General features: G+C 41.7%; 2 protein-coding genes across 2 annotated transcripts in view; both read left to right on the forward strand.

Annotated features, from left to right (window-relative positions):
* LOC111220349 (cGMP-dependent protein kinase 1-like) overlaps positions 1-7333 on the forward strand; it is a 33818-nt gene extending 26485 nt beyond the window's left edge. Inside the window, exons 10-18 of the mRNA XM_022743411.1 lie at positions 1761-1857; positions 3940-4079; positions 4765-4854; positions 5382-5523; positions 5868-6031; positions 6120-6242; positions 6334-6396; positions 6502-6568; positions 7125-7333. Of these exons, the coding sequence (XP_022599132.1) occupies positions 1761-1857; positions 3940-4079; positions 4765-4854; positions 5382-5523; positions 5868-6031; positions 6120-6242; positions 6334-6396; positions 6502-6568; positions 7125-7223 (985 nt within the window). The 3' untranslated portion in view covers positions 7224-7333. The remainder of the gene's footprint in view (positions 1-1760; positions 1858-3939; positions 4080-4764; positions 4855-5381; positions 5524-5867; positions 6032-6119; positions 6243-6333; positions 6397-6501; positions 6569-7124) is intronic.
* A 6085-nt stretch (positions 7334-13418) lies between these two features.
* The window catches only part of LOC111220023 (protein FAM13C-like), an 18663-nt gene continuing 8634 nt past the window's right edge, over positions 13419-23447 (forward strand). Inside the window, exons 1-9 of the mRNA XM_022742958.1 lie at positions 13419-14318; positions 16141-16474; positions 17412-17553; positions 17797-17878; positions 18631-18700; positions 18787-18907; positions 19353-19436; positions 19785-19877; positions 20012-20226. Of these exons, the coding sequence (XP_022598679.1) occupies positions 14111-14318; positions 16141-16474; positions 17412-17553; positions 17797-17878; positions 18631-18700; positions 18787-18907; positions 19353-19436; positions 19785-19877; positions 20012-20226 (1349 nt within the window). The 5' untranslated portion in view covers positions 13419-14110. The remainder of the gene's footprint in view (positions 14319-16140; positions 16475-17411; positions 17554-17796; positions 17879-18630; positions 18701-18786; positions 18908-19352; positions 19437-19784; positions 19878-20011; positions 20227-23447) is intronic.

A 23447-nucleotide genomic window follows, 5' to 3' on the forward strand; every position in this document is an offset into this window, starting at 1 on the left:
CATTCCAGACACAGCAAAAATGATTCTGATAGGCTTTTTCTTTTTTCTGACGCCTCTATAGTTACATTTAGGAAACCTGAATGAAGCTGAATTACTTCATTTGAGCCACTGGGGGGGGGGGGGGGGGGGGCAACATCTCATTGTGGGGTTCCTCAGGATTTTAATCTTGGTCCTTTTTACTTGTTACATGTTGATCTGTTGCACGGCAGTGTGTTTGTTTTTGTCTTTAAACTATAAAACCTTCAAGGTTCTTCGACCTAAACAACAAAACAAGAAACACAAAAAACAAGTTACTGTGATAAAAACACTTAACTTTGTTTGATCCCAGATGCCCAACTGTATTCAGTTCATTACACCTCCGATCTGCAGAGGGACATTTCATCTGAAGACTATAAAACAAATGAGTTAAATCATGAAACTCAGACGGCAACAGATGGTGAACAGTTCAGATGAACTAGGGAAACATCCTGATAAATCCTGCCCCCCCTCTGAAGTTGAAATCTTGGTGTCCTCCGATTTTGAGGTCAGGACAGTTTGTCCTGCAGCCTCCTGTCTGTCTTCCAGTCAGTTTAATGACTGAGCTGCGTTTACTGGGTGAACCTCTGAGCAATGTTTCCATGTGCTAAAAATACCAGCAGCAGTGTCATGCCATGCGGGTCGTCTTCTCAGGTTGACATTACACCCTGCACGACTCAGCTGGACCAGACGTGGACGGTGTTTTGACCCAACAGGACAAAGTTTTCAGAGGTTTTCCTTGGTCATAGTTTCAGTTTGAGCGCACTCATTTGGACTTTATCAAGGTCAGATGCACAGAGAGTTGTCGTCTAGATACTGAGTTGAGTGTGCAGTGTCCTTCAACATTGTTGAAGGAAGCTGCGATTGTCTTTATTCGTGATGGTGCTGGACTCAGAGGTCATCTGTTCTGGATTCTGACGGCGTCCTGCTCGGTTCAGGACCAGCCACCTTTGTAACTTTGATGCACAAAGAGCTGGAGGAACTGGCAGCCTCACCGTGCCGCCGGTCCCACCAGACCAAAACCCTATGCTGTCATCACCGCCATCATCCCCTCCCTCACCATGTAAACTGGAAGTGGAGCTCTTCTTTTGAGACGGCTCTCTTACGGACGCTGTGCCGAACGTTTTCATGAGGACGAAGGTTCAATGTCGATATGTTTGTTTGCACTCTTTAACTTTTTGACCAAGAGATACTTTGCCAGAATTTGAAGGGCGTGGACGACGAGACTCGACCCTCAATACCACCTTAAGAATTACAGTTTATTTGAGGAAGTGAAGCTCGACTGTTTGTGGCGAGAAGATTACATTCCTGAAGCGGTTTTAACGATCAGAACATTCTTCAGTTGGTGATAAACTGGACTAAAGACAGACTCAGTCCAGAACCAGCAGATTAAGTCAAGTTTGGAGATGAGGGAGTTGCTTCCTGTCCCAGCGAGGCAGCAGAGAGAGCGGCTCACCAGCCTCCCTGCTCCTCCCACCCCCTCCTTCTCCTTCCCCATCACCTCCTTCTCCATCCAAACCTCCAAGAAGTTCCCGTTCTTCCATGTGATCAAATGCTGCAGGTAGGACTGGGTGTTTATTCAGGATGGTTGGATGGGTTTTAGGTTGAGATGGCAAACCTGTAGCTGCTCCGGCGCTGCATCGAAATGTTCCTGCGTGGTGGTCCATCTTTCAAACTGTCCTAAGAGCGTAATGCTGTATTTTCCTGTGTTCAGTGAAGGCACCCCTGTGTTTGTGTGTTGTCAGGTACGAGGCAGAGAATGCCTTCTTCTCCGGTCTGAAGTTGAACGACTTCAACATCATTGACACGCTGGGAGTCGGCGGCTTCGGACGCGTCGAGCTGGTATGAGCTGTTATCTGGTATCAATGATTTGCAACAAATCAGAAGCAGATTGTCTGATTTTTATCTTAATGTGGCGACATAGGATGATGTCAACTCTCAGACTTTGACAGGAAAGGCTGGATCATTTCCAGACCAGTTTTAGATCAGTTCCAGATCCAGACCAGTTGGAGAGTTTGATTTGAGGCCTGACTTAGACCAGGTCCAGATAGATTAGTTGTAGACTAGTTTCAGATTAGTACAAGACAGATTCTTCACGTTATGTTACCTGAGCTCCGACATGTCAGAGAGGTCAGTCTGTGTGTGTGTGTGTGTGTGTGTGTGTGTGTGTGTGTGTGTGTGTGTGTGTGTCAGCTATTTGCAGTAACTTTCCAGTAAAGTCTAAGAACTGGTAACTGTAAACCAGTCATCATGTGAGTCTGGTCAGGCTGGACTCCAAACCTCAGACTGACCAGGGCCAGTTTCAGTGCCGCAGGAGGCGGGGTTTGGAGGAGGCGGGGTTTATGGGCGGTGGGGAAGCCCTGCGGAGGGTCTGCCCAAAAACAGGAAGGAATCCCCGCTCAGGGTTTCCCATCAGCCACTGTAGGTATTTTCAGAGTGTAACTCTGCTCCGAGGAAAAAACCGACCTCTGACCTCCAGACGGTCCGACCCCTCACACTCTGATCACATGATCTCTACCACATCATGACTCCTCCTCTGGGTTAACTCCACAGCTGGAGGCTCAGTTCAAGTTGATCAGGACCTTTGCACCAGAGAGGCCTGGACCTTGTTGAGTCCACTATTATTTCGCAGCAAAACCGGACTCGCGTGTTCGTTTGATGAAGTATGCAGGAAACAGATTTAAAGTTCAACACGTCTAATTTATTAAAAGTATAGCCAAGCATAGAAGTTTGAGGTTGCTTACAGAGCTCTGGACTCACACTGCTCTCCTCTCTCCTGTCTAAACAGAGTGCAGTACCTCCTTGTTTCAGTCATTCATTCTTATACACATTGTCTGTGTAACAGGGTCACTCCGCCTCTTCTCTCTTCACACCACTCTGACCTGAACCTGTTATCTAAACATGTCATACTTGTACTTTCTTGTCTGTCCCTGTGCATCATTCTGCAATCTCAAACGGCATTCAGTGTCACAATGTTCATAAACAACCATAATCATCAGTTCAAGGCGGATTTGCCTTTTTAATCAAACAGTGCATACAGGTGCAAACATAACATATCCCTTCGACCTCCAGACCTGGACCTAACCCCAGAGAAACCAGCAGCAGCTTCCTGTGTGATGATGATGACGATGATGATGATGATGATGATGATGATGATGACACCTGGTTAAATACGTTCTCCTGTAACGTTCGAGGAGCGTTGGCATTTTCAAACTTTCCAGTAGTGAGCTGTTTTTTCCTTTTCCTCATCTTCACTACATGTCATTCAACTACATGTCTAACACACACACACACACACACACACACACACACACACACACACACACACACACACACACACACACACACACACACTGACCTCTCTGAGATGTCAGAGCTCAGATAACATAACGTGAAGAATCTGTCCAGAAATAGAAGATTGTGTCATGTCCTATTAACGCCACAGTGTGTGTGTGCATGTGTGTGCGCGCGTGCGTGCGAGGTGTTTACAACAGCACAGTTGGTTCGTTGTGGATTTCTGACGTCTCATTAATAAACAGCTGCTTCCAGTGTTCCCACAGCTCCCAGTAACATGGGGAATACATTCCTGGATTCCCTTTTCAAAAATGTATAAATGAACTATCAAACCATCAAAGTAGTATTTATTGATGATTAATCATTTATAAATTCGATTATGTCGATTAAAATATGAAATTAAGGAAGTGCTTTATTACGTTTTCTGTGACATCACTGATCCTCCGTACATCATTTCCTGCTGTGGGAGATTTCTTATAAATGAACTTTACTCCTGTGACTTTAAATAATCACCGTATGTGAAAATATAAAGTGTTGTCCCGCTCCATGTGTGTTAATGGCATCAAACAGAAGCAGTGTGGTTGTCATGGAGATGTGGTCTGGGTTATGATGATGATTGTTCTTCTTCAGGTGCAGCTGAAGAGCGAGGAGGCAAAGACATTCGCCATGAAGATCCTGAAGAAACGTCACATCGTGGACACGAGGCAGCAGGAACACATCCGCTCCGAGAAACACATCATGACGGAGGCGCACTCTGACTTCATCGTCAGGTCAGTATCATCATCATCATCATCATCATCATCATCATCATCATCATCATCATCATCATGAGTTGTTTTATATTAAACTTGATAGAAATCACACCTCACAGTCTCCATCATGTGACTGAGTTTTTACATTTTAAAATGAATAAATATTTGATAAAGCCAGACCAGAAGCTGCAGTGCTTCCTGTCTTCCAGCTTTACAAATTAAAATTCTTTTGAAATGTACAGAAGCTGAGAAAGGCCATACTGACAAATAATTTTTTATCCCCTTATTTATTTAATAATTATCCCGTCAACTCAAGAAAACAAAGCTTATCTTTAGATAACAGGATGAAAAATATTTTCGTGTATGGCCTTTCTCTGGCTCTCTGGCTTTCAAAATAAAAGCATCACAGATGAATCTGTGGGGGGGGGGTTCCGTGCAGCACTTTGGTCACTAATTAAACATTCTTTGCAGTTTGGTTCCAGTTTTCAAAATAAAAGAAACAGGTTTGTTCTTCTGATCTGTTAACTGTTAGATCTTGGCTTTCAAAATAAAAACGTCACAGATATATTAAACATACGGGAACAGGAAACCATCAAAGAAGAAAACCAGGCATCAAAATAAAATCTGAAAACAGACGTGAATCTTCTCAGGTGTCGGTGGGTGTTTCGCCCTCATGTTCTGATGAAAGGTTGTTTGTGTTCAGGTTGTACCGGACGTTTAAAGACAGTAAATATCTGTACATGCTGATGGAGGCCTGCCTGGGCGGAGAGCTGTGGACCATCCTGAGAGACAGGTACACACCTACTCACATCATCTTTTACTTTAATAATACATCGTGAATATCAGCTGATAGCTTGAAGCCACAGGTAGAAAAACCTTTCAGAGCTTTATTAATGGAAGTTTATTTTGAAGTGCTGAAACAGCAAGTGTATTTATTGATCAGTTAAAAATTAATGGACAAAAGATTTATCAATAACAAATTTAATAATAATTTAAGAACAGTCATTTTTCAAGCAAAATTTTTCAAAACTAAACAAATTTTCTCTGATGTCATTTTCAAAACTGAATCAAAACCTGGAATTTTTTTTACTAATATTTGACATTTTAGAAAAACTAGGTGAATGATAGATCAATACAGATTATAATCAGATGATTAAACAAGCCAGAAAAATGTTACAGTTGCAGCCAAGTCGTTTTGTAGAAAACCAACAAATGAAAAATAACTAAGATGGAGGAAGTCAACAGAAACTTTCATTCAAGTCAAAGAGTCGCACTGAGGGGCAGGAAGTCCTCCCACACCTTAAACTGTCTGTGTTTCAGGGGTTCGTTTGAAGATTCCACCACCAGGTTCTACACCGCCTGCGTGGTCGAAGCCTTCGCCTACCTGCACGCCAAAGGCATCATATACAGAGACCTGAAGCCTGAGAACCTCATATTGGACAGTCGAGGATACGCCAAGCTGGTACACATACACACACACACACACACGCACACACACACACACACACATATTGCTTTACAATCAAACAACACATGGACATCTACCTTTAGACTGTATGGAGCTTTAATTACATTCAGACGGTTTTTCATTGATCTGATTGGAAGAAGCCTGTGTTGATATTTCTTGAGTACAGATGTGGAGACTCTGTCATAATAACAACATTAGTGAAGAAAACCCTGACAGATGTTTATCAGGAACAGGCCTGTACATCAGAAATGTTCAGCAGCTTGTCAGGAGGAAACTTTCCTTCCAGTTTCTCTCAAACATTCGAGACGGATTAAGTTTCAGTTCAGGTTTGTTTCCAGGTGGACTTTGGTTTCGCCAAGAAAATCGGTTTCTGTAAGAAGACGTGGACGTTCTGTGGGACGCCGGAGTACGTCGCTCCAGAGATCATCCTCAACAAAGGTCATGACGTCTCAGCAGACTACTGGTCTCTGGGCATCCTGATGTATGAGCTGTTGACCGGCAGGTGAGGTCACGCACCTGTAGAGCTCAGCAGAGTCAAACTGGTACTGTCGGGTCCTACAGTGTCTCTTTGTGTCTCTTTGTGTCTCCAGTCCTCCGTTCTCAGGTCCTGATCCAATGAAAACCTACAACATCATTCTGAGAGGCATCGACATGATCGAGTTCCCAAAGAAGATCACCAAGAACGCCGGCAACCTCATCAAGAAGCTCTGCAGGTAGGGGGCGTTGCGTGTCTGAGCTCAGAGTAACTGTAGACTCAGCATTTGTTGTTTTAATCTCCAGAAAAAAATCTGTTTGTGTTGACAGAGATAATCCTTCAGAGAGACTTGGAAACCTGAAGAACGGGGTCAAAGACATCCAGAAGCACAAGTGAGTGGACACAGAGCCATCCACATACTTTTGGCCATACAGTGTAGTCACTAACTTCCAGCTGAATGTGAGATAAAACTAAACTTCCTCTCCATGTTTGTTCAGGTGGTTTGAAGGTTTTAACTGGGAGGGTCTCAGGAAAGGAACTTTGACTCCGCCCATCGTACCTGATGTGAGTAGAAGCAAAAAAAACAAACGCTTCTGACAAATGAACAGTTCACATTGAGTCTGTTGTGCACTCTCCACCTTTATGTTGTGATTTCTACATATTGTGATTGTAAATATTGTTATTTTCTGGTAAATTCAGAAACTGACTGATTATCAAAAAGGAAATACTTGAACAAAGACCATGGTTACAGTCACACCCCCAAAAAAGGTTTCAATGGTAATCACTCAATAAATCAGCTTACTTCAGGCGCCCTGGTGATATAAAGATCAATGGCGCAAACATCTGTTGCACATCTTTACCACCTTTCTCCCGCTTCATCTCCTGTCATCTCTCCACTATCAGACCGCTGACAAAGTCACAAAATGCCTCTGAAGATACTTCATTATATTGATGCAAAACTTATATTTTCCTAACCCAGGCCTGACATTTGATTCCTAACATTTTCAGCAAACCATTCAAGGGTAAATACTGTGGTATGCAAGGGCCAGATGGCAAGAGAAACTTTCTTTGTTCAGTCTGTAGATGTTGAAGGAGTTTGACTGTGTGTCCATCTGTCCAGGTTTCCTCTCCAACTGACACCAGCAACTTCGACAGTTTTCCTGAAGACACAGACGAACCGCCACCAGATGACAACACTGGATGGGACTATGACTTTTAAAGTCCCACCCACCAGCTCACACTCAAACACAAAGCCTGAGACAAAGACGAAGAAGAAGAAGACTTCTCCCCAGGCTGAATGAACACAAGCTACATGTGCCATATGGTGGATGTTATGAAGCATGGCTGGGCCCAGTGGGAATCAAAACCCTGATAAAAAAGAAAAGGACGGGAGGCCTCTGGTGTGACCTTCCGAAACACCTGAGAGATGGATGTTGAAGTGGTTCAAGAATCAAACTAATCACCTGTTCATGTGGACAGTTTGTCCCTGTTTCCAAGACCAGGGACACATTTTTTAACAAGCCTCTTAAAGCAGAAAACAGGAAATAGTTGCTCTTGCCAGGTCTAAAGGGAAAGTCATCCTAGTTCCTCCAGATTTTAGAGAGCTGTCAAAACTCCAGAACAGTGTTGCTCCATCCACAAAAATGTACCAACAATCCAGAAAAGACGTCTTTGCAAAGCTTGGATTGTTTCCTTGAACGCAGAACAACCAGGATTCCTTGTTTGGCTGTGGCTGAACTTTGGGTATGTTCATCCATCAGCAGTAAAAGACACAGTGTGGGTCTCACTTTATGTCCCATATATTGCTGCAAAAGTCTCTATCTTTTTTTGCCAAAAGATACAAGCAGGTTCTTAACTTTGACGAACTGGGAAAGTTGTCTCAGATCCTTCAGATTTTAGAAAGCAGGTAAAAACTCAAATCCACAGAAATAAGCCAACAGTGCATCACAAGATGTTTTTGCAAAGACTGGGAATGACTCAGAAATATGAACCCAGAACAACACAGATTCCTTGATTCACTGCATTTGAACTCACACATTATAGGCCTTGCTTAATGTCCCATACAATGCTGCAACACTCAGAGGAAGCTGGGATGTTCATCAGTTCATCAGTTAGCCAGAAATATGAAACTTAAATCCATCAGTGAAGCTACCTGAGGCTGAAGCTGGAACGTCCTGAGATGTCCAGTGAAATCACGTTGTCACAAAGTGCTTCCCAGAGCAATGAGGAAGGCCCCAGACCCTCATGGGCCCCAAAGAACTCAGAGATCCCAGATTGTCTTTAATGCACCATTAAAGGCCCTGTCTTATTGAACGGACCTGTATCAAGATCTATTTTAAATAACACCTTTAATATTTCTGTTGATATTGTGCTAACATGGTACATATCATTCAACACATTTGTGTTTAATCCAACTGATTATTAATCTGACATTTATGGGTTAAAATCATTTCTACCACAGGGCCCTCTAGTGGGTTAAACCATCCCTGGTAACAGAGGTCCTAACATGGTTGAAATGAGTGAGAACAAACTCCTGAGGACATCACAGACACTGCAGAAAGCCTCTGCTCCTGTCAAGTGTCCTTGATCACTGGCTGACACTTGACCTTTGACCCTTCTAAGGGAGATGGTTTTACGACTACTTGTCCTGTGAAAGGACTTTTTTGTTTTGTTTTTTTGTGGTATCGAGGAGGTCTAGATTTTGAAAGTTAGAGGCTTTTTGGACCCTCCGAGGCCAGGGTCTGGCTCTCCGGTACCGGGCTGGAGGATGTTCGAGTCCCCCTGTTTCTCTGGGCGGAGGAGGAACACCGAGCTGAAGACTGAACAGACGAGTTAAAGGTCACTGTGATGCCTTCGCCTCTCATTTCATTTTCGGTAACGTAAAATCCAAAGACAGAACGAGAAGTTTATGTGCAGCAGCTTATTGCCCCCTAGTGGACGATGGGGGAGGTGATATGAACATTTCTACTTTTTTTTTTTTTTTTTAAGTATATTTTTTGGGGCTTTTTATGCCTTTATGATACCACAGTAGAGAGAGACAGGAAATGGGGAGGCAGAGAGAGGGGGAATGACATGCAGTAAAGGGCCGTCCGATGCAGGATTAAAACCGGGGCCGCCTGCAGGGAGGACTGTAGCCTCTACATATGGGGCGCCTGCTCAACCCACTGCGCCACTCGACGCCCCAATTTCTACTTTTAAACTTTACTTTCTATCATTCTTTGTGTTGTGAATCTTTGGATCGCAGCATGAGAACAGGTATTTTGTACATATTTCCTAGACTTCCTACATATCTTTGCACACAGCCACAAATGCTCCATTCTCACATACACGTTTGAAGACCGAGCAGGTTTCAGGATTGTTCAGATGTTCCAAAAATGGATCTGACGCGTTTTGTTTCAAGAGTATTCATATAGTGTCTGTCAGGCTCATGGTTTACTGGCTTTTAAACGACTTGGTTCCAGACCTCGGACTCAGTTCCTGCATCTGATTGGTTTAGTGATTCAAACAGGTCATTGAGGGCAGTTGACACACCACAGGGACAGATATACTCAAAGATGGACATGTCCTCGTGGACCCTCACAGATATGGGCAGATTACAGCTGAAAATAACAATTATTTTTCATATGAATAAGTCATTTTGTCCATAAAATGTCAGAATATAATGACAAATGGCTCTTATAATTCCCAACAGCCTAATATGTCTTTAAATGTCACCCTGTCGTCAGACCAACAGTGTGAAACCCAAAACTGTTCAGTTTCACCGATTATTGATTGGATTTGGTATATGTCAAAACACTTCCTGGTTAATTGTTTTTAAGTACAACTCAGTCTGACATTGACGTAAAGAAATGACGACTCTTAGACTGACACATTTCTTCAACCACATGACTCTTAACACCTTGTGTCTGACAGTGACATCACCAGGAGGGATACATCAGTCACTGCTGATTGGTCAGTTAAATAGCCGCCCTCCCAAACAGCTAACATGTGCCATATGTTACAGTGAATGATGAAGATGAATGAAATACTTGACATGGCGACACTGGATGAGTTCTGACACACAGGTTAACCATAAGGAAGTTGGTTGCTGCTTGAGAGACTTGAGAGAAAACCTTCATTACTCTTTCAATTCACTTGTGTACGGAAACTTTGACAAAGTGGACGTTTAGGTTTAGAAACTTTAAGTTGAAGTAGACGTGATGACTCTGGTTTGGGTTGCATCCACAAACAGAGAGTTCAGTCTTTAAACAGTGATTCATCTATTTATTTCAGTTTGTATTTGAACTGTATTTTGTGGCCTTTTGTAGAAGCAGCTGATAGTCGTCTCACTTTGGTACGAAGCCTTTGTATTAGCAGTCTGATTTTGCTGTGATATTCTTGTAAAAATGATCAGCGATGTGACTTCTGTGAGCTCTGCATGAAAATCTTGGTCACAACTCAGTTTTCACCACCAGGGGGCAGAATAGAGCAGCGCTGGGCCTCAGGACGGACATGTCATCATGAGGGGAAATATCCTCAATCTCTGTCTCTCTGAGATGTTTAGAGGAGCATCGGACGGTGTGTTAAATACAGAGCTGGAGTCAGAACATAGTTAGCCTAGCTTAGCATAAAGACTGGACAGCTTGGCTTTGTCCAACAATACCAACAATACCAACACCTCTAAAACGGACTGATTATTCAGATGTTGTATCTCATTGGTTTTAATGCACAAACAGAAACGTAAAGGAAATACAGTTCGTCATGATCACACAAAACTACCAAGGAAATATTTCTTGGTGGGAACACTACAAGACAAAAACACAGACGTGAAGCTGATTAACTTCAGTCTGGTTGAGTTTAAAGCTCTCACAGTGAAAATCAGCTAAAAGATGATTTAGACAAAAAAGTATTTGGACCAGAAGGAGAAATATTAATGTTCATATTGATTCTTAGTGATGATATTTTGTGCTTATGATTTACTGATTTATTTGTATATATTGGGAGTATAGTGTTTTATGATGTTTCAGCTATAGATTATTATCATCATTATTATTATTATTATTATTATTATTACTACAGTGCCTGGTGTGGTAGCTGAAGAAACTCTTGCTCTGTCTCAGTTCAAAAAGCTTTATGGACGTGACTGTTAATAACAAAACAAAACAAAAATAATTTTGCCAAAGCAGATTGATCTGTTCAAAATGAATAAAAGCTGTAAAAATAAAAGTTTTTGTTCCTTATTTCTTATAATTTGAAGTTCATCATGTGTATGTCATAGTTCATAGTCAAAAGACAAGGGTATTGGTTTTGAAGTTATTAAATGTTTCCATGAAAAAGTGAGAACGCTCCACAATTGTGCGTGTCATCCTTGCATACAGGGGCCATGCTAATCTTCTCTGTATTGTTCCCAGTTTATCATGTGTGTTACAGGCTGTAACACATCAGCCACTGGACCTGGTCTCTCATTTGAAGGGGGTCAGGAAACATGGAGTCTGACTCAGGGGTTCAGCTTGGAGGGAAACTTTTAACAGACCCTGATGCCAGAGGATGGGAAACTACATAAGCACCTGATAAAAGATGAATGAAAATAAATGAAATCAAAACAAAAAACAGACATAGAAAAAAATGAAAAAGAGAAGAAATGAACTATTATAGTTTGTTTTAGAAGAAATGACCAAGAAATTATTCCATGTAGTTTAAGACATAATTGATGAAAAGAAAAGAGTTTCCTTATGTTAAATCTGTGCTTTTATCCTCTCCCACAGTCTCTTTCAGTGCCTTTAACCTGCCTCTATAATATTCACTTTCAGCTCAAACATCACACAAACGTTGCAGCAGGAAGTGGAACCTGCTTTCATTTCAAAATAACTGGTAGTTCTGCAAACGGCCACCAGGTGTCAGTGTGGACCGGCTCTGTGCAGGTGAAGCTGCCGCCGCTGCTGAACACAGTAAGTCTTTTTTAACTGACCTGATTATTTTTGATTAATTGTGTTAATATTGCTTGCGTACGTTTTCTGAATCATTCTCAAAGGAAGCAGCTCTCATTTACATAAAGATGTTTTCACATCAAATTTGTCACAACATTGAAAATGCAACAATTTGTTTTGTTCATCGTCAAACTGTTCTACACTGACAACAGAATTAATTAACTTTTCTTAAATCTGGAGGTTGTACTGAGAAATTCAGCATAAGTACAAGGCACAAAGAGATTTGACCAGACCGTATTTTACATTTAAATACCTTTAAACTTCGTCTACAGAACTAAAACTGTACAGTGGCCAAAAAACGGCCATAACTTCAATTTCACCGAAACATCGTGTAACTTGTCACTCCGCCTACAATGGAAGAGGCTACGCAAACTGTTGGAGAGTTATTTATAGGCCGAATTAATCCAGAGACAAATCTGACTCGGAAAATATCTAAAAGCCGTTTTACACACGTATTTATTAGGTGCCCGTTAACAAGTTATCTTAAATTCACATGATCTCTAAACGGAGCCTGGCGAGCCGTTCCCCAACCCGCCGTCAAAAACAGCTCAGCTTTAACATGTCGTCAGTGCAGTGAACAGTTTATTACGGAGAAAAATACACCTTAAAGATTTTAAATATGATTGAAAATAAGAGATTTCAGCCCCAAAACAACCCGCCCATGATATAGGGACTTTAATAGAGCGTGTTTTACCTTTTAAATATCTAACAATTTAATGATTCTTTGCTTCCTCAACATGACTCATTACCTTTTCCTGAATCCGGAGGTTGTACTGAGAAATTCAGCATAAGTACAGTGCACAATAAACGGCCGTAAATTAAATTACACCGAAACATTGTGTAACTTGTCACTCCACCTTCAATGGAAGAGTCTGGCTCGGACATTTTAACATGGGAGTCTATGGGGACTGACTCACTGTTGCAGCCAGACTCTCGTGGTCATTAGAGGAACTGCAGCTTCTGGTTCTTCAGCGTTGATGCTGCATGTTTCTGGAGGTTGGTGCTTGGTGTGAATGTGAGCAGGTCAGACGTTTGACTGAGACTGTGGATGTTCAGGGGTTAAACTACAGACGTGTGAGGAGAGGCACGTAGCTGCACCTCCTCCCCCTCCCCTTCCTCCTCCTTCTCGTTTTTTTTTATGAATGAGATTTGAACCACACACACACACACACACACACACAGTGATGTCAGCAACAAGCCCATCCCCCACTGCTGCGGGAAAAACCTCACGATCAGAAAGAGAGAGAGGCATCCTCATGTTTCCCATATGTCTCTCTCCCCCTCTCTCTCTCAGGATGAGATGGGTGGGAGGAGGGGGGGTGACAAGTATCACCTCTCCTCCTTCCCCATCCCTCCCTCCTCCTCTTCACGAGCCTGAGGATGAGTAATCCATCAAGGGAGGGAGGGAGGGAGGGCGAGAGAGGTGTCGTAAGAGAAGGAGAGTGAGGGTGATGGAGGGAGGGAGGATAGCAGCATCAGCATCATCCTCATCATCATCATCATCATCAGTGAACGTGCAGAACGAGAGGATGAAAATTCAAAACCTTCCAGCTCCTGTTTTACTGCTGAGCTCAGTCACACCGGGAGATGGCTAATTCCTGGACCCTCACTGGCTGACATCGTAAGAACAGTTCATATTTCTGTGGAGGACGAAATGCTTCGGGATTATATTTCCACAATTACTGCAACTGGCTAATCGCTGGAGTGCGGAGCGTTAAAGAGAAAAACTACAGGAGAGGGATAAAGGATCATATTTCCGAACTCTTCAGTTGTATATGAGGTGTAACTGACTAATCCCTGTAGGAGCTGGACAAGAGGGAGGCGTCATGGCTTGTTTCACTGGATGGTACCAGGTTAATTCTTGGATAGGAGATGACTGACTCATCCATTGGATTGTTGGGACAGTCTTCTTCCTGAACAACTCTTTACATGTCCATTTTAAGTACAAATACATCCGTGCCACACCTCCACACGTGGTGTTGCAGAGGCTGGGATCTGGCTAATACCTGGAATCCTTGACCTGTAACAGCACCTCACTGCCCCATATACGGTACTCCAGTACCTGGACATTTTCTGTATCAAAGGTCTGTGTACAGCCTCCTCCTGGGACCAGGCTAATCTCTGGATCAGCGTGTCTGGCATGTTCTGCTTCTGCCTGCAGAGTTCCCTGCTGAAGCTCCAGGCGCTGGAGGTGGAGGGGGGCCCCTCACTGGGTCCGTCCCCAGAGGAGAGCCCCCCTGCCCTGGGCAGCAAGGAGCAGAAGAGCCCCTGTGGCCTCGCCGAGCTTGGAGGGAAGGAGGGGAAGACGCTGGCTCTGTGCCACAGCGCTGACGAGAACAGCCCACCAGGTACACCCACCTGTCTGTCTGTCTGCCTGCCTGTCTATTTGTCTGCCTGTCTGTCTATCTGCCTGTCTGTCTGCCTGTCTGCCTGTCTGCCTGTCTGTCTGGTGTAGAGGTGTGTTCACAAAAAAGAAACTTAGAGACATGACTGGAGGTGGACTGAAACATTTCACACTTATGGTGTTGCTTTATTGTTCGTGCACCAGTTTCTCTGGTCTGTACCTCCTGGTCTGTGGCTCCCAGTCTGTCGCTCCTGATCCGTACCTCCTGGTCTGTAGCTCCTGGTCTGTAGCTCCTGGCCTGTAGCTCCTGGCCTGTAGCTCCTGGCCTGTGGCTCCCAGTCTGTCGCTCCTGATCTGTACCTCCTGGTTTGTAGCTCCCGGTCTGTAGCTCCCGGTCTGTGGCTCCCGGTCTGTAGCTCCTGTAGCTCCTGGTATTCTTTTCTCACTGTAATTCCTCTTCATGATGTATTAACTAACTCTTAATGATAATTAATGGCATATTTTCACTTCATTTTGTCAACGCCTTCCTGCAAAATATATAAAAATATTAAGACATATGAAAATACTGTTTACGTCTAATATAAAATCCTCGTATCCTCTGACGTGCATTAAACTGTATGAACATGAAAGGTCCAGCTCTGCAGGTACATATTCATCTGTGTACCTGTGTTATTTCAGAAGTCTCAGTCTTTCTGGTGATTTTACCCAGCATGCCACCAGCCAAGCTGTGTGTGTGTGTGTGTGTGCGTGTGTGTGTGTGTGTGTGTGTGTGTGTGTGTGTGTGAGTGTGAGTGTGATGGCACGCCACCTTGCTGTTTCCCCGAGCGTGCTGCTATTTATAGACCAGCATACAGAAGTGAAGGACTGCAGCACGTGACGGTGTTACACTTCACTGCTTCACTTTACGTTTCCTCTCTCGGGTCGTGACTGTGCAACGTCTTTTCATTAAAGCTGCTTTGTACAGTATCATAGAATTTTCTATTATATGATCACTTAATATTTGATGACAATAGAGCTGAAATAGTAGAAGGTGGATCAATTTGTCGATCGACAAATATTGATCTATAACTGTTTGAGAGGTTCTTCAGGTAGTAGAATTTGACACTTAGGACATTCCTGAGGTGTTTTCGGTTGGTTCTCGTGGACAATGAGGATCACCGGCTTCTTTAGAAGGTTCTAGTGGGGATTGAAGAAATTCTGAAGGTGATTGAGGAGGTTGTAGGAGTCACTGGGGAGGTTCTACAGAAAGTTATCGAGGTTCTTTGGAAGGTTCTGATTGTCATTGAGGACTCTGTACAGGTCTTTTAAGTGGTGCTAGTGGATATTGGGGAGGTTCTCGAGGTCCTTTAGTTGGTTCTGTCAGTCATTGGTCAGTTTTATTGGCGCTTCAGATGATGTTTTTGGTCGTTTTAGTGGTCAATGCAGATCAGTGGGTTCTTCAGGTGGTTCTCGTGGTCTCTCAGTAAGTTCTACAGGTCATTGGCGAGGTTGTAGTTGACACCAGGGAGGTTCCAGAGAATGTTCTAGAGCTCTTTTGAAAGGTTCTAGTTGTCACTGAAGAGTTTATGGAGGTCTTCTAGGTGGTTCTAGTGGACATTGAGGTGGTTCTAGAGATCCCTAGAAAGTGATACCAACACGATTCCTTCAGACCACTGAGCCACCAGCTCTCAAACAACACAAGTGCACTAATTTGTGAAATTAGTTTTCATGGCAGGCTGCAGTGGAGAAGATGGTGTATTGAAAATAACTGGGTGTTAATGACATTCACCTACAGCTGTTTCACTGAAGACATTTCAGACTTCTAACAGAACCTTCTGTCTCTGCAGAGCTGCTGACGGTCCTGACCAGACCCCCCCAGTCCCCCAGACACCAGCCGTTAACCACCATCCGCCCTGGCCAGCAGCCCCTGACCCCTGATGGTGTTCTGTCCCCCAGCCCTCACCACTCCCCCTACTCCCCGCAGAGGAGCAGCCCTGGAGGTGAGGGGGGAGGAGGAGGAGGTGGGGGAGGAGAAGGAGGAGGTGGAGCTCTCCTCCAGCTGCTGGCGGGCGGTCCCAGCCCCCTCCCCTCCCCCCGATGCTCCAGCCTCAGCCACAGCCTGAGGTTCAACTCCGACCCCGACACTGCGCCTTCACCGCCCTGCAGCCAGCAGTACATACTGTGAGTCTCACCTGTACCTGTCTCTCTCCCTGTCTCATTCACCTGTCTGTCTTTCACCTCTCAGGCTGTTTCTTTACTTTTTAAATACGACTTGGGACCATTTGGTCTTTACTTGGAAACTGGCTTGAAACTTTGGTCTGGACTTGGAGTTGATAGTGTAACAGAACAGATTTGCGATAAGACTTGGACTTATTGATCGTGAATTGGTACCAGACTGAGGACTGGTGTTGATGTGAGGCTAAACTTTGACCTTGTTGGTGGCTGCCAAAATCAGAGCAGTCTCAGATAAATGATCATGATAATGGTAAAATATAATATTTCTCTATCATCATGGCAACAGTCTCAGGTTTTGTCGGCTGACTCAGGATCAGATTTTTCAGCAGATCAGAGTTTGAAGGGTTGAACCACTTCTGTAAACCTTCATTGTGGCCCCGCCCCCTTCAGCTCCATCTGGTTTTCTGGTTTGAATCACGTCCTTGGGTTTTAAAGTGAATCTCAATCTGAGGTTTTTTCTTCCTGCTCAGTGTGAAACTTCACTTTGTGCTCTTTGCTGACTGACTGATGAATTCTGGGTAGTATCTGAACTGACTTTCTGTCAAAGTGCAGCCTGTCCTACTGCAGCTCTGACCTCTATCTGTCTGCTGCATTAATAGGTCTTATATAATCCATCCTCCTTCTTCTTCTCCTCCATTTTCTGACCCACAGCCTGAAGCTCACGGTCCACATCTGTCTGTGACCTACTTCCTGGTCTTTGTCTCTCTCACTGTGGATCTACTTCCTGTCTCTACTTCTTCATCTCATCTCATCTTTATTTGTTCTCCGTTCTCTCTGTTCTTCACTCACTACAGCACCAAATGTGGATTCATCCGTCACTGAAAATAGTCCCCAACAAATGAACTGTTACCTGCTTTTGTTGTGTCTCTCTCTCTGTGTCCAGGTCTCGAGGTCGAGGGGACAGGACTGAGGGATCAGAGGACATGTGTGTCCCCTCCATCCCCTTCCTCACCAGACAGATTCAGACCCTGAAGAAGAAGGTCCGCAGGTTTGAGGATCAGTTCGAGCAGGAGATGAACTACAAGGTAGATCCAGTCCACAATCAAATGCAGGACCTGGTCCACAACAAGGACACGTCTCAATAACACTGTTGTCATGTCAACACATTATTTTTAATTGGCTTTTCTTCATTAATAGAGAAGCTAGTAGTACAGAATCAGTACTGTTGTTTTCATATTTCTTAGAAGAAGAAAGGAGAGATGTTTGAGTAGATGTGAGTCGCTGTGTTTCTACCTGCTCAGGTGTGTTTGTTTGTTTGTGTCTCTCAGCCATCACACAACGATAAATACTCCAACCCAGAGATGGTCCGAGTGATGAGTGAACTGGCGAAGGCTCGCAAACAGCTCAAAGGTAAAAACATGTTTCTGTGTGACGTCAGTGTTTCCTCATCAAACCATCGACTCCTCTAAAGCTCCAGATGATACAGTCAGAGACGTCCTGAGGAGCGCAGGCGTATGTACCTTGGAAATATAAATGATTATGTCATCGGGAATGATATAGAGGTATTTGACCAGGATATTATTTTTTATAAGATATAAGTTTTTATTCCTCTGCAGCAGCCATTTTGTTTTCTTGAGAACTCCTCCCTTCAAAGTTTGGCACAAACGTGAAAAGAAAACACTGTTTAGCCATTTCTCAAGACTTTGCAGCAATTATGACAAAATTTCACAGGAATGTTTAATATTTTATATGACTGTGGATGAACAGAGACTGTAACCTGGAACTAGTCTGAGTGGAGGAAGGATACTACCGTGAGGCGGTAATTCTGTTTTGTTTGTTTGTTTGTTTATTTGTCAGCTGTTTGATGTTTATTTTCTTTATGGCTGTGAAAAAAGGAGATTTGATTCTATGTACAAATGAAAACTCAATAAACACTAAAATAAAAAAAAAATGCATCAGAGGAACTTTAACTCCTAAATGACAGATTTGGATCCAGGAGCCAAAAACTTGAGAGATATTAAGATCAAACTTAGCAGCTACTTGACGACTGGATTAATTAGATTTTTCTTTTCTTTGTATTGTCGCAGGATTGACATATAAAGTGAAACACGTGTGTTCTGTATGTTTAGCTTGTTCCGTTGTTTTGCTTGTGTGTTGTGCAGAGCTGAGACTCAGACAGTCGGTGTTCGAGTCGAAGGAGCAGGACGGTGCAGCAAACACAGACGTCTGCAGGTAACAACCCCCCCACCCCCCCACCCGCAGTCACTCAGTGTGTCATGTCGTAGTCAGTGAGGTTGTCACAGGTGTGTGTCCTGCAGGTATGGCTCCAGGCAGCAGGGGGCGTCGGAGCACAGACCAACACTGGAGGAAACAGTGGACTCTCTGTTCAGACGACTGAGGGAGAAGAGACAAGCTCTGGGTCTCCCCGACAACATGAAGGTACGACACACAGCAGCTTCTCACCAAACTCTTCTGTTTGTCAAGTACGTTTTATCGAAAAAGAATCACATGATGAAGGAAAACACTGTCTACATTTTTATCAGTAAATAGAATACAAAGAATACAAGAAGTATGACATCCAGGTTTCGATGGAAAATAAAAAGAGGCGAAAAGTAGAAATGGACATGTTGTTTTAAGCTAACAGACGAGGAGCAGGTGGAGGGGTCAGTCGGGTCGGGAACCCCCTCCTCCTCCTCCTCCTGCCGTGACTCCTTCTTCTTTAGGATGAATCAAGTGAAATCATGAATGAACACATCCTCAACAAACTGTTCATTTTCTTTTTTGTTTTATTTAATAGTCAGTCTGTAGTAATTTAAACATAAATGTGTGTGTGTGTGTGTGTGTGTGTGTGTGTGTGTGTGTGTGTGTGTGTGTGTGTGTGCAGGAGATGACTCAGGCTCAGATGGTGTTGGAGAAGATCACTCTGCAGAAATGTCTGTTGTACTTAGAGAGTCTTCACGGCCGCCCGGTGAGTCCTCACATACTGCTCATTTGCAGTAACGTCCCGCCATCACACAAGGAAATTGTACTTTTGACTTTTTATTGTAAGGCTTGAGTGAATTTGTAGATTCATATTAATATTACAAAGTATAATCACCCAATAAATTACGATGTAATAATGTATATTAAAGTGAAGTCATTAAAATGAACAGCTGCACATTAAATCAATAAATATATGAATGCATCAGTAACCACAGTACAGTTTTATAATGTAAATATTAATTATTCTTAATAACATTATACACATTATACTGCATTATGAGTACTGTAAGTAGCCTATACTGATGTGTTGCTATGGTGACTGTTTTTCTCTCAGGGAACCAAACAGGAGAGGAACCTGGTGAAGCCTCTGTACGACAGATACAAGATGATCAAGCATTTACTGTGTGTCAGCCCCATCACCACGATAGTGAGACACACACAGACACACACACACAAACACACACACACACACACTCACTCTCCACTGTTCCATCATGATTATCACACTGTTAGCGTAATAACGTTAGCTAGTCTCCCGTCGTAACTGTTTCTGTCTTTCAGGAGGAAGAGGACGGATCTGATGAAGACTCGGTGAGCTCGAGGACAGTGGATGAACTTCCTGTCCCGCCTCCTCCTCACAGAGCGACCCGACCAGCAGCCGGCGAGGAGGACAGTGACCGGGACAGCGACCCGGCCTTCGTGTCCCCGTTGGACGAGGTGAAAGCTGTCCATCAACAAGCTGCTGTCACCACGGCCAACCTGCACGAAGCCTCCAGGTGTGTAGGAGACGATTATATATGACTTACTATAATATTACATTTTTATGCCTAACTATACTGTGACTTTTCATCCTTTAATTATTATAACATTGATGGGATGTTGTGTTGGTACAGTGGTTAAAGCTATTGCCTCCTCTAGAGAAGGTTGTCAGTTCAAATCCGAGGCATGGTGTTATTTAGTGTAGAATGTCAATATTCTGCCTCAGCATGCTTGGATGCTTTGTGGTTATTCCAGCCTCCTCCCGCAGTCCAAAGAGTTTTTATGCCTCACTATACTATGACGTTTTCATGCCTTACTATACTACGATGTTTTTATACCTTACTATACTATGATGTTTTTATGCCTTACTACTATAAGGTTTTTATGCCTTACTATACTCTTACTTTTTTGTAACATTTTATTCCTTACTTTGCTATGACTTTTTTCTGACTTTTTATGCCTTACAATACTAGGATGTTTTTCTCACTTTTTATGCCTCACGATACTATGACTTTTTTATGCCTTAATATACTATGAAGTTTTTCTGACATTTTATTCCTCACTATAACATAACGTTTTTATGCCTTACTATACTATCATGTTTTTCTGACTTTTTGTGCCTTAATATACTATGACTTTGTTCTGACTTTTAATGCCTTATTATACAATAACATTTTTGTACCTTACTATACTAGGACTATTTTATGCCTTACTATACTATGATGTTTTGATGCCTTACTATACTGTGACTTTTTCCTGACTTTTTATGCCTAACTATTCTATTACTTTTTTATTCCTTACTATACTGTGACTTTTTTCTGACTTTTTATGCCTGACTATTCTATTACTTTTTTATTCCTTACTATACTGTAACGTTTTTCTGACTTTTTATGCTGTACTATACTATGACTCTTTTGTGCCTTACTATACTATGACGTTTTTATACCTTACTATACTATGACTTTTTTCTGACTTTTTAAGCCTTACTATACTATGACGTTTTTCTGACTTTTTATATCTTACTATACTATGATGTTTTTATGCCTTACTATACTATGACTTTTTTATGCCTCACTATACTATGACTTTTTTCTGACTTTTTATTCCTCACTATAACGTGACGTTTTTATGCCTTACTATATTATGACTTTGTGTTGACTTTTAATGCCTGACTTTTCTAGTACTTTTTTATTCCTTACTATACTGTGACTTTTTTCTGACTTTTTATGCCTTACTATACTATGACTTTTTTCTGACTTTTAATAACTTAGAATACTATGATGTTTTTCTCACTTTTTATGCCTTACTATACTATGACGTTTTTATGCCTTACTATACTATGACATTTTTGTGCCTTACTATACTATGACTTTTTTCTGACTTTTTATGCCTTGCTATACTATGAATTTTTAATGCATTACTATACTGTGACGTTTTTATGCCTCACTGTACTATGATGTTTTCATGCCTTACTATGCTATGACATTTTTGTGCCTTACTATACTATGACTTTTTTTCTGACATTTTTATGCCTTGCTATACTATGACTTTTTTCTGATTTTTTATGCCTCACTCTACTATAAGATTTTCATGCCTAACTATACTATGACTTTTTCCTAAATTTTTATTCCTTACTATACTATGGCGTTTTTATTCCTTACTATACTATGACTTTTTTCTGACTTTTTATGCCTGACTGTTCTATTACTTTTTTATTCCTTACTATACTGTCACGTTTTTCTGACTTTTTATGCTGTACTATACTATGACTCTTTTGTGCCTTACTATACTATGACGTTTTTATGCCTTACTATACTATGACATTTTTGTGCCTTACTATACTATGACTTTTTTCAGGATTATTTTATACCTTACTATCCTATGGTGTTTTTATGCCTCACTATACTATTATGTTTTCATGCCTCACTATACTATGACTTTTTTGTGACTTTTGATATCTTTCTATACTATGACGTTTTTATATCTTACTGTACTATGACTTTTTCTCACTTTTTATGCCTTACTATAACATGACGTTTTTTTGCCTTACTATACTATGAATTTTTAATGCATTACTATACCGTGACGTTTTTATGCCTAACTATACTATGATGTTTTCATGCCTTACTATACTATGACTTTTTTCTGACTTTTTATGCCTTATTATACTAAGACATTTTATGCCTCACTATACTATGATGTTTTCATGCCTTACTATACTATGACTTTTTTCTGACTTTTTATGCCTTTTTGTACTAAGACATTTTATGCCTTACTATACTATGATGTTTTTATGCCTTACTATACTAGGATTATTTTATACCTTACTATCCTATGGTGTTTTTATGCCTCACTATACTATTATGTTTTCATGCCTCACTATACTATGACTTTTTTCTGACATTTTATACCTTACTTTCCTATGATGTTTTTATGCCTTACTATACTATGACTTTTGTCTGACTTTTTATGCCTCACTATACTGTGACATTTTTGTGCCTAACTATACTATGACGTTTTTATACCTCATTATACTATGACTTTTTTCTGACTTTTAATGCCTTACTATATTATGACGTCAATCTGACTTTTTATGCCTTACTATACTATGATGTTTTGATTCGTTCATATACTATGACTTTTTTCTGACGTTTTATGCCTCACTATACTATTACGTTTTTATGCCTTATTATACTATGATGATTTTATGCCTTATTTTACTATGATGTTTTATTACTTTTTATGACTTACTGTACTATGACTTTTTTATGCCTTACTATACCATGACGTTTTTATGCCTTATTGTACTATGACATTTTATTGCTTTCTATGCCTTACTATACTATGATGTTTTTATGTCTCACTATACTATGACCTTTTTATTCCTTACTATACTATGACTTTTTTCTCGTTNCCTTACTATACTATGATGTTTTTATACCTTATAATACTATGACTTTTTATGCCTTACTATACTATGACTTTTTTCTGACTTTTAATGCCTTACTATACTATGACGTTTTATTATTTTTTATGCCTTACTGTACTATGACTTTTTTATGCCTTACTATACCATGACGTTTTTATGCCTTACTATACTATGATGTTTTTGTGCCTTACTATACTATGATTTTTTTTAATCCTTACTATACTATGATGTTTTTATACCTTATAATACTATGACTTTTTATGCCTTACTATACTATGACTTTTTTCTGACTTTTAATGCCTTACTATA

This window comes from Seriola dumerili, unplaced genomic scaffold, assembly GCF_002260705.1.
Source record: "Seriola dumerili isolate Sdu_G_001 unplaced genomic scaffold, Sdu_1.0 BDQW01000068.1, whole genome shotgun sequence".
Taxonomy (NCBI): domain Eukaryota; kingdom Metazoa; phylum Chordata; class Actinopteri; order Carangiformes; family Carangidae; genus Seriola; species Seriola dumerili.